Below are 12,397 nucleotides of genomic sequence, written 5' to 3'. Positions count from 1 at the left end.
CAGCCTGGATAATGTAATAACAAGATTCAGTTTCAATACATCAGTAGCCAAAGGCCACTCTTCAATTTCCACAATAGTATCTATAACTGGGGATCTAACTCTTTAAACACCCTACACTGACCCCAGAAGGAATCAATGAAAAATGTCTACTTCCTTCATAGAAATATTAGATGATGTATTTCAATATCACACCAAACTCTGTGTATGTGTATGTATATAAAGAAAGACTGATAAAAGACTATGTAATTTTTTTTAACTTGATTCTTACTGATGTACACTGTAGCAGTATAAAACATACACTTTTCTGGGATAATGAGAAATAAAGCAGGAATAGTCCTGCATAAACTGTTAACTTTAACAGCATTTAAAAAAATAAAAATCAAGTTAAGTGCCTTTGAGGCAACTTCTTCCTAGTCACCAGTTTTCTTAACCCAATACTGAAATATTGCCATACACAGTTGTGTGTTTAAGGAATCACATTTAAATATTTAAAATATATCTACAGTATGTCTTAGTTTTCTTTGTATTTGAGATAATTTTTGAAACTTGAGTGTGAAAATGTAAAAATAGTCACAAATATCTTTATCAGAAATAAAAACATACCTAGGGTAGCCAAGAAATTAAAAGAAAACATTTCATAGTCACACACTAATACTGAGGTCTGTAAAAAGGGTTGAATGAATAATAGATATACATAAAAGATATATTAGTTCCAATACTATCCATTACTGTTTCTATCACCAATACTTAAAAAAAATTCTCTTATACAATCAAAATAGGCTGACATTGATAACTATTATGTGTAAAAATAGTGCACTATTTTTCTTCTGCAAAGCAAATTTGCATCCTAAGCGCTGGTAAACACTTGTTTTTGTTTTTGTTTTTTTAAATACAGAAAAGGGTGGAGATTTTGAAAAAAATTAAATTAAGGCATTCAAAATGGGTAAAGTTGCCTATTATGAAGCATTAGGAAACTGATATAATTAACTTCAAACTTGTTACAGTAATTGCTTAAACATGAACATGCAGTTTCCATCAGGTACACACAAATGAGTGATATAAACTCCAACATTATGGCTTTATACAAATGCATAGTTGCAACTGCAGTAAGTAATGATATCTGATTAATGTTTATAAAAAAATAAAGTGGGAAGTTAAAAAAACCCTCTTGCAGTATTACAGTACTATATAGATGTGTGTGTGTGTGTGCACGCGCGCATGTGTATATATACATACATACATACACACACACACACACACAGTATAATGGTCACTTCTTAAAGATGCAGTCTATATCACTGTAGTGGAATCCATTCCCAGATTCTTCTGGCAAATGTGCTGGTGAAATCTCTCTGCTGAAGCTGAAAAGATGGTTTCTTTAACTCTTCTCAATCCTTTTATTCAATGTAGTGTGAGTGATGCTAAGAGAGCTTTATGGAACAAGTTTGGAAGAGTTGCACATGATATTCTTACTCTATTAACCAATCACTGTTGGTTCAACTTGTTGCTCCAAAGGAGCCCAGAAAAATCTATCCAACATTTAGAATTTATATTGCAGGAATAAAGGGAACATATATGTGTGTATCGGTCTCTCAGGAAAATATAGCTTTTTAATAAATTTTGGGCCATCATATTTCAGTCTTGTTTCAACTGTAAGAATATGATCACCTTGAATAATGACTGCATTCATAGAAGGCAGTTAGCTGGAAAGAAAAGGAAAGTAAAGTTAGTTGATACAGTGCAATAATTTAAGAGATTGTTATCAGTTCTCTGAAAAGGCATTCCATTTACATCAAACTATATAGTCTTCCAACTACTATACTTTTAACACCTGAATCATGCATAAAACATATTTACTGTATTACTTTTCTCATTTTCAGGTACATGCAATTATATTCTTCCTCATATTTTCTCACACTGGCCACAAACATGACACACAAGTTTTAATATGGTTAACTGAATATTAGGGTGAGACAATATGTCACTGAATAATTCAAGTGAATGTCAAGTTTGACTTGGGGTTTAACTGTTAGCTGCCTCATGTAGCTGAAAGAAGAGTGCACTTATGGACCAGGTTCTACTTGACTGTTTGACCCTATGCCACATTTTTTACATCTATGAAATGGGAACAAACATGTTATAGTAAATATATGTAAAAATTACTCTGTAAATCCTGGTTATAAACAGATCCCAATAATGTGTGATTTAAGTATGTATTTCGCAACATGTTGCTTAGGTTAAGATAGACCTTACTTCTTTTAAATTCATTCCATATAAAAGGTTTAACGCACGAGTTTCAATTTTCATTCAAACCTTTTAGCTGCTGTTAACCAAACCACATTTTCTAAAAGCACAAGAGCTTTCACAGCATACCATTAGCATTCCTCAGCAAGAGTAACATTAAACTTTCAAAAAGTAAACATTTCACATCACAAAAAAAGCCAAATCAGAAACAGCTAGTTCACAGCATTTATTAGACTTATGAAGTTTTTATGGTTTCAATTCTTGCAAGTTAGAAAGAAGGAAAGAGGAGGGAAGGAGAGAGGGGTGGAGGGAGAAAGGAATCCCATGCTATGTTCACAAACTAATACAGCTGTAGGAACTTGAAAACACTGTAAATTTCACTTCTCTGCATATGGCTTCTTTGGAATGAACAGAAAGTAACAGAATTAGCTCCATTTGTTATTTCTACATGTTTCATTCCTAAGATAAAAAATTACAATTCCAACTGCATTGAAAATATATAGCCAATAAAGAATCTGAACATAGCATTTCACTTTTATACTTAACATGGAAATTTCAGTTAGAAACATGTCTGAAAACTACTTTTCAAATAAGTACTGTCAAAAACAACTTAATAAAATTTCAAACTGGTCAAAAATAATGAAAACCCAAAGTGCAAACCACATGCACTACTTGGAAATACTAAAACAACTCATTTCTCATTTTTTGATTTACCCATTTACTTCTTCAGAAATCAAAAACATCGTCATCATCATCACCACCATCAACATCATCAAATGACCAATCCCAGTCTTTAAATGCCAAATCAAGCAATCTGCAATAGGAGGTTTGCAAATTTATACTCTAACACTCTTTAGAAACAACAGTTTAATATGCTATGATCAAAAAATCACACTTTGTGCTGTAAGCATTTTAACTTTCCCTTCATTGATAACAACATGATTAAAATTAAGATGGAAGCACGCAGGGAAATCTTCTTTCTCTTTACATGCAAATGCATATAATCATGTTGACCAAGTATGCTTTCCAAGCTACCAGAGAACTGAGGACAGAGATAATATTTAGAGGTAAGACACAATCTTCTTTCCACTGGGCCCACATGAAGACGTAACCACCCTGATGCCCAGCTTGATTTAAGAACTGAAAGCTCAGTATGTGTCAACGTTCCCTTCACAAAAGTGCCCAGTTAGCTCACATTTTCGCAGAATTGTACCATAAGCCCTAGTATGAAAGGTGAGTAATATTAAGAATGTAGCTTTCTCAATTCCAGCAGGACCCTACTTTTTCAACGGGTCACCAAAAGTTAAGCCTTCCATAAAAAAATTACACATAAAGGGAAAAACACAGGTAGATAAGCAGCATTAGCAACTTATCTTGGCCAAATAAACTGGACTTAGAACAGGGGTATATGTGGTCTTTTCTTTCCAACCCAACCCAACCATCTAATAGTGCAATCATTTTTATTTTTAAAAATAGGAGTAACTTTCTCATTGTTTATAACTGTGACGTTCATGAATACATTTGTGCCAAGGACCCATCTATGGTCACTATGTCAGTGGTTCTTAAACTTTAGTGTGTATGATTTATCCAGAGCTATGTATAATGCATATTACCAGGCTTCATCTCAAGAGATCCTGATATAATTAAATTGGGGGTGGGGGGGTGGGGGAAGTATTTGCGTTTTAAGATGAATTCTGAGATGAATTCTGATGCAGCTCCTTGACTTTGAGAATCACTGACAGAGTAGGTTGATGGATGATTACCCGACTCAAATTACTCCAATATGTGCTAAATGCAGAATACTTGATTAATAAGCACACAAACTTAGATATAGTTATTTATTCACTTAAAATATATCGCAGCCTAGCATACACTCATACTAATTTTTTTAGGCTTACATGTAAAGTAACTTTTAGCTATGGTTTCAACTGCTACTTGGGAGACTGAGATCAGTAAGCCTTCCTGGGTATCCAAGCCACCGCTTTAGCATACTTTATGAAAAATCTGCATTTCATATCCTTCCAAAACCTTTGAAGAATGTGTGAAGCGTGTGCCCATGTCGCAATCTTCAAATTTTAAAAGTGTCATCACTAGGCTATCAGTGTAATGCACGACGAGACTTCCTTAAAACCTCTCCCTCCTCCCCTCCCACTCAATCATCTAATTCTTGTCATTTCAACTTAAGAATCTTTCTTTAGAGGGCGGCGGCTCGGGGCCCGGGGCCTTTTGTTTGGGGCGGCAGGGGCCCCGGAGCGGCGAGGCCTGCGGTTTCCCCTGCTCGCTCGGTCCCAGCCGCCCCTCGTGGCGGTGGGGGTGGGGGTGGGGGTCCGCCCCCCGGGCCGGGGCCTCGTCTCAGGCGCCCCTGCCCCGCCCGGCCCGAGGGGAGGAAGCGGCCCAGCCACCACCGGAGTCGCCGCCATAGCCCTCTGCGCTCCGGACCGAGGCCGCCTCTCGTCCCTCCGGCCGACGCCATGAAGATCGAGGAAGCCAAGAAACCCTCTTTCCCATGGTGTGGCATGGACATCGGGGGAACTCTGGTAAAGCGCTCATATTTTGAACCTATCGATATCACAGCAGAGGAAGAAGAAGTTGAGAGCTTAAAAAGTATCCGGAAATACGTGACTTCTAATGTAGCCTATGGATCCACTGGTATTCAGGATGTACGCCTTGAACTGAAAGATTTAACACTTTTTGGCTGGACGGGGAACTTGCACTTTATCAGATTTCCAACCCAGGACCTGCCTACTTTTATCCAAAGGGGAAGAGATAAAACCTTCTCAACATTACACACGGTGCTATGTGCTACAGGAGGTGGTGCTGACAAGTCTGAAAACGATTTTCACACAGTTGGAAACCCCCACCTGCACAAACTGGATGAACCTGACTGCCTTGTAAAGGGCTTGCTGTAGACAGATTCTGTCAGTTTCAGTGGACAAGCAGGGTGCTATTATTTTGCTAATGCCTCAGAACCTGAGAGATGCCAAAAGATGCCTTTCAACCTGGCTGATCCCTATCCACTGCTGGGAGTAAACACTGGTTCCCAGTCAGTATTTTAGCAGTCCATTCCAAAGACAACTATGAACAAGTAACTGGGACAAGCCTTGGAGGGGCTACCTTTCTGGGTTTATGTAGTTTATTGACTGGCTGTGAAAGTTTTGAAGAGGCTCTTGAAATGGCATCCAAAGGTGACAGCACCCAAGCTGACAAGCTGGTCCCTGATATTTACAGAGGAGATATGAAAGATTTGGTCTGCCTGGCTGGGCTGTAGCGTCTAGTTTTGGGAATATGATTTAGAAGGAGAGGCAAGAATATGTTAGTAAACAGCATCTAGCAAGAGCTACATTAGTTACCATCACCAATAACATGGGTTCTGTGGCACGAATGTGGGCTGTTAATGAGAAAATAAACAGTTGTCTTTGTTGGAAACTTTACGTGTCACTACTCTCGATAAAACTCTTGGCATATGCACTGGATTACTGTCAAAAGGTCAACTGAAAGCATTGTTTCTAGAGCATGAGGGGTATTCTGGAGCAGTTGGTACACTTCTTGGGCTGCCAAATTTCAGCTAAAGCATCGGGTTTCTCTTTGTTAATAAATGTCATTCGAGAGGAACTGAAGACCAGAGGTGTTATTACTGCATTATTTGTCACCGGGAACCAAAGGATAAAAGAGTAGCACTATTCCTGTTGATTTTTAAGTGTCAGAATGGTAAGCTGCTATATGTTGCGATATTAAAAAGAGAGCTTCAGTAATGTGAAGTATATTTCTAAGTGAAATGCTTTCCCTTCTGTATACAGCCAGTGTTAAATCCTTAAATGCAATACAGCCTCTGATTATTGAGCCTCCTCTGAAAAAGATCTTCTATTTATTTTATTTTATGTAGCCAACATTGCAGTACTGTATGTTCAAACATGAATCTTAAAGTCTCAGAAATGTTTAGCTCATGAAAAGAATTGATTCTGAGTATTTTTTACAAGTCTGTTCTATGTGTGCTTTGGTTACTAGTAAGTGGACAGTAACATACCCTGTATCGAAACTCACTGAAATGGCAATCAAAGATGATCATTTTTATGTGATTTTAGAAATGTTAAAGCAATATTAATTATCCATTACTGTTGCTTTCCAAACATATCTTCTCCCAAAAAGCACGTTTATGTGATCTTTCCCCAGAAGTATAACCTTTCTCAAATGCCATAATTTAATTGAAATACTATTGTTAAACATTAGCCTGAATTTTAAAATGAATCCTAGAAAATGCACATAATTGGTGATACTGCATTTTTTGTATTTTAAGTTTATCAGATAGTACATTTTAAAATGTTTTTTAATTGGAGGCTTAATTACTTATTTGAAAGTCCATTCAGTGAGGTCCCAGGACTATTTGAATGGAGTATGGTTTATATGTATTGGTAGGGTTCTGTGCTCTTCTCTCTATACCACATTTATTATCTTAGGCCCAAAGTTAGCCATTTCTGTTTAATTAGGTCTGAACCATCAAAGCTAAAGACTGTCTTCTACTGTGAACAGCAACAAAATCATTTACTCTAAATGGATGTTATGGAAATTTAAAAGACGAGTTGTTTTGAAACTATGGGCATCTGAGGCTGTATTGCAGAATTATAAAAGGATCAATGTTTCATACATTCTGGTAATAAAAGCATTATAGTCCCCCCCACACACACACAAAAAAGAATCTTTAACTTGGTTTCTTCTCTCCATTTTCACTGTCAATACTTTAGTTCAGGATCTCATTAAGTCAAAACATACTAATCTCTTGTTGAAAGCCTTCTATCAGAACAAAATCAAAACTCCTATAGCATAGTGAACATGGTCCTTTTCAATCTGGCTCAGAGCTTTCTCTCCAGTGTCATCTTCTACCGCTTCCTGTTATTACCCTCGCCCCACCCTAACCCAAGACAACATTACAGACACATAGGTAATTCTGACAACTAGTGCCTCTACACATAACATTTTGCCTAAAGCTTTTACCTTATTTCTTTGCCTGGGAAATTACTGATCCGCCATTTTTTTGAGACCGTTCTGGCCTCTCCCGCTGCGGAGCATAGGCTCCGGACGCGCAGGCTGAGCAGCCATGGCTCACAGGCCCAGCCGCTCAGCGGCATGTGGGATCTTCCCGGACCGGGGCACAAACCCGTGTCCCCTGCATCGGCAGGCGGGCTCTCAACCACTGCGCCACCAGGGAAGCCCTAGCATTTAGTTTTGAGTTCTACTTAGCAGCACATGATTGGGCTTGTTTCTTTACATCCCACCAATACTAAGTTTCTTAATCCTTACCACTTTGGCAGGTGAGAATATTTTTACAATATAGTTTTAATTTTAATTTCTTTGCTTAGTAATCAGGTTGATCACTTTTTCATATTCATGGTAATGCCTATATGTTCCTCACTAATTTTTATATTGGGAAGAGTCAATTCCCTTTTTCTAAATGACTTATATAAGTACTCCATGCACAAAGATCCTAACCCATCTTTCGCAGATGTATTGTAAAATATGTGGTGTTTTTAAACCTACAAGGCTTTAATTTTTGGTTAGTCAACCTTTTTCTCTTTCTTTGCTTTTATTATTAGGAAGTTCTTCTCTAATCCAAGATCAGATACATATTCCCCTATTTTCTTCTACTTCATTTATGGGTTCATTTTTGACACTTCAAGTTGTATATAACTTTACTATTTTTTTTCCCAATTAGTCTATTAATGTTCTAATATTTAGAAATGAAAAAAATAGAGATGAGATAATGATAAAATAATAGCTCCCCCCACCCTTAAGTTTTAACTGTATTGGCAATGCTTTATTTCTTAAAACTGAATAAACTAGTATTGGTTGCATTTTTGCTTTATACTTTTCTACGTGGCTTAAATAATTTTAAAAAGATCTTTAAAGAAAAAGATAATTAAAGATAAATGCCCCCAGCAGGGACCAGTATTTTGTGTCTTGCACTGGAACAAATTAGGATCTCTCCAAACTGTCTTCATCAAAAGTCGGCATTTTATTCACAGATTTCTTACTTTTCCAGCATAGTATTTTTAATTCAAAATTACCGAGGAAACATTCTTCTAGAATAGCATTTCTATACATTGCTTTATAAAATGTCAATTAATTCAAGTCTACTTGAATCACTGTGAGGCAGTGAAGTATTACAGTTGAGAATGCAGGATCTGGAACTAGACTATCTGGATCTAAACTCATGGCTCTGCTACTTATTAGCTGTGTGACCTTGGGCACACAATGTTTCTCTGCCTTAGTTTCCTCATCTGTAAAATATAGAGATAAATAGCTAAATCACAGGGTGGTTATGAGGATGAATTAGTACAGTTAAAGCGCTGAGAAGAGTGCCTAGCATATTATAATATGCCCTCGAAAATTATTTTATATAATAAAATCATGTTATTTTATATAATAATAGTAGCTAACACTTATTACTTTAAAGCACTTCACTACAGAAAAAGGGAAGTGCTGCAAAGAGAGGTAAAAGGAGAATCAGAACAAAGAATGTCACAGAAGCCAAAGGAAAAAAATATAATGATGCAGTTGTTAACAAAGGAATAAAAAAAAAAGATTAGATGAATATTTATGGATACTATGTTTTAGTGTGTATAGAAATATATATATTTGATGATGTCTAATGAAGCCAAACATTTGTTTTAAGAAAGACAGCATGTGAGTTAGTTCAACAAAAGCTAGACTGACTAGTGCTAAGACTAATATTAAATAAACACAAATGAAGAGGTAGATATTAAATTACTGGTGATACACACCAGAAATTCTGTTCCTAGGTTTTCTTGGATAATCGTTTAAAGCTCTACCCATTCTTCCATAGGAATAAGTTATAAATTAGTAGGGTATTGTAGACCATCCAGTCCAATGCTTGACTCCCCAAGAGCCATGCTACACGACATCAGACTGCATACACAGGACAGATCAAGGAGCGCTGCTCCCTCACAGTTCTGCCAAGCAGTCATCTAAATCAGGCGCACACCTGTGGCGACAGGGCACTCACTATTCTACAGCAAGCCGATTCTTTCAATTTTGCAAATCTGACTGCTTGATAGTTCTTCCCAGCTGACTGAAAAATATGCCTCTCTGCTTAGTTCTTCCAAGGAAAAATCCTTTAAATCTTTATTGTTATTTATGATCTCCCATCCTTTCAAAACACTTCCTCAGAAGACTAAAGTATCCTTAGTTCCTTCACTTGCTACATGTGTATGTAACACCTTCAAATGACCCACTACTCTCTCAGTAATTCTCTTCTGTATACCTTCCAATTTGTGTATGCTACTCGTAAAATGTGACACCCAAAATGGAATGCAAAAGGTAGGGTTATTCACCTAAGGACAGACACAGATACAATTTTGTGAGTTAATGAAGCAATGGAGGCACAGATGTTAAAAGCAATGGAAATAATGTTGCAGAGGCATAATAAAATGCAAAACTGTATTTTAAATTTGCCCATCTTTACATTTAAAAATTTCAAGAGCGTATTAGATTTTAAAATTCCAAAAAAAATCCCTGTACATTTTACAGTCAGTTTTGGTATTAGTTTTATCTACATGCATAGTTGTGAGAGAAAGAAATCCCTATTACTTACTGTTGCTATGCAAAATGTATTAAAAAAAATCAGTGAAGAATGATTCGAAGGGCAGGGCCAGAACTAAAAAAAAAGTAACAAAAATCAAAAGTAAATGTGCTTTCAAATAAATCATAATGCTGAACTGGGGGACAAGAAAATTATAAGTCAGCGAGCATGAAAACTTACGTAATTGAAAACATGCCTCACTTGGTCTGAAAACTGCTTTGTAAACTGTCTTAACACATGTAGTGAAATCATTAACTTGTCAAACAGCACAAAAGAATAAAATATACTAAAAAAACTATAGCTCTTATAGTCTTGAATCTAACAAATTATCTTCCTTTCTGGAGTCTCAAAAAGAAAAAGAGTAATACCTATTCTACTCCATGAGTATTTTAAAGATCAAATGAAAGAATATATAGAAAGTTAAAAGAGAATATATTGGGTTGGCCAAAAAGTTCGTTCGAGTTCTCCCATAACATCTTACGGAAAAACCCAAACGAACTTTTTGGCCAACCCAACATATGGAAGCACATTGGAAGCTATAAAGCACTATATATTGTCAGGTATTAAAATAGCCTGGCATTTATGCATTAATGGTTCTACAATATTAATAACAGAAATTTAATTTTTAGGTGTTTTGTACAGGGTACATGGAATGACCTTCAGTGTCTCTGAATTCTTTGAGTTTCTTCAGGTCAATTACTATCATATAATCGCTAATTCTACAATATTTAGTTTTATCATAGCTCACACAAAAATTCAACATTTTCACTGCTGAAACACTAATTCTACCTTTGTCATTCTAAATTATTTCCTTGAGATATTAGTTTCAAGAACAGTTTCATACATGATGTTGTGGCTAGAATGAAAATATTTCTCATAATACAGCCAATACACATCATTATTCATATACTGAAGGTCCTGTGTTAGGGAAGAAAAAGGACACTTGAAATCAGATACATGATCTAAGTATATACTTTATCCTTTAGCTAACCAAATGTTCATTTCAATGGATAGCAGTATTTATTTATAAATACTGCATTAGCTAGTAAGTCAAGAAATGGTTATTCTGAATCAAAAATTACTATAATGCAGCTATATGAAAATGGCTCCATCCAAATGTTTTTGTGCAACAATAATCTCTATCCTTACTCCACATTCCCAACTCACCTCAATTATGAAAAATGCCCACTATATTCATTAGTTAATATTTGCATTTTTAAAGCTGATCTGTATTACTCTTTAAATCTGAGACAAGTTATTATTTTAAACTTATAGATTTGAATTAAGATTTCAGTCCTGCCCCAACAAGTCTCTAACATAAGAGGTTTAAGAGGTTTGCAATAATAAAAACAATGTGTGTGCCTGACACTTAAAGGTCTGTGTGTGTATCCTGTCTACTAAATCAATAAATTAAGTCAATGTGCTTATAAAATCCTAAAATATTGTGATTATGTATTGGGTTGGCCAAAAAGTTCGTTCTTATGGGAAAACCCGAATGAACTTTTTGGCCAACCCAATACATATACATGACAAAAATGAGCTCTTCATATTATTTTTGGTTGAATTTAATAAACGTGTGTGATTTAGTAAGTAAATTTATTACATCCAGCTGAATAAATGAATGATACATGCACAATGAAATAGTTTCAAACATTTGGTATTCCATAGATCATGAAAATACCAAAGAAAAATTGCAATTAGGAAAGTTTGTAATTTGAGTATAAACAGCAAAATATTTTTTTAAACACTTTAAGTTTTACCACATTTTAATTTATTACCTTGGTTTGTTTGGGGCAAGCTGTCGACTTGGCCGCCTAATAGACTGGTTTTGTTGTATTTTCATTGAAGTTCTAGGAGATGACCGTGCAAAAGGGTCTGGAGCTGGAGGCTTTTTAGGTATCTTTTTCACTAACCGACTAACCCACTTCTGCTGCTCTTCTGTAGAATTTGCTAATAACAATAGATTCTTTGCCGATGAAATATCATAATACACTATAAAGAAATATTTGAAAAAGATTAATATGTTTAAAATGATCTGAACATAAATAATATTGATGGAGCAAGTAATTTACTATTTACCTTTGCAAGGTGCTATAATTTCCTCCTTTTTATCCATGTGATCTTTATGACACTTAATGTGACAGCGACGGCACTCTAAAGCAGGAGGAGGTTTAAACATATGCCACAATGGCTTCATACATGCCTCACAATTGGTTGGGAAATGATACAGAGTAGGAATAAATTCATGTCCCTTGTGGCAAATATAATTTGATTTTTCTCCCACCGGCTCCACTGGAAATTCTTGTTCCTTCTTACTTTCCCCTTCATTGGCATACAGGATCTATAAACGCCAAAAAGAACAATGAATGATCTTCAAACATAGGTTATTTTTTATGTAATAATGATTTTATCATTTGTAAATAAAATTAGCCTAAACTATTCAATGAGAAGAAAATGCATTTGATGTTCTAATGTTAGTAGGTTCAAATCAAGAGCTCAGATGAGAAAAGTCAGTAGCCAGTCACTTTGGTTCACATTTCAAAAGAATCAATCCTGTTC

At 35.8% G+C, this 12,397-nt stretch overlaps 1 protein-coding gene and 1 pseudogene across 2 annotated transcripts in view; one reads left to right on the top strand and one right to left on the bottom strand.

Moving 5' to 3' along the window:
• Positions 1-1,744: 1,744 nt before the first annotated feature.
• The window catches only part of ROCK2 (Rho associated coiled-coil containing protein kinase 2), a 133,681-nt gene continuing 123,028 nt past the window's right edge, over positions 1,745-12,397 (bottom strand). The window contains exons 31-33 of the mRNA XM_079940985.1: positions 11,918-12,179; positions 11,617-11,830; positions 1,745-3,058 (exon numbers count right to left, since the gene is read on the bottom strand). Coding sequence (XP_079797111.1) covers positions 2,971-3,058; positions 11,617-11,830; positions 11,918-12,179 — 564 coding nt within the window. The 3' untranslated portion in view covers positions 1,745-2,970. The remainder of the gene's footprint in view (positions 3,059-11,616; positions 11,831-11,917; positions 12,180-12,397) is intronic.
• LOC307196214 (pantothenate kinase 3-like) lies at positions 3,053-7,116 on the top strand (annotated as a pseudogene). Its single transcript has one exon. The product of its transcript is annotated as a pantothenate kinase 3-like (transcript).

This window comes from Stenella coeruleoalba (assembly GCF_951394435.1).
Source record: "Stenella coeruleoalba genome assembly, chromosome: 13".
Classification (NCBI taxonomy): Eukaryota; Metazoa; Chordata; class Mammalia; order Artiodactyla; family Delphinidae; genus Stenella; species Stenella coeruleoalba.
Note: the sequence above shows the minus strand (reverse complement) of the source record. Positions and strands in the feature narration are given on the sequence as shown.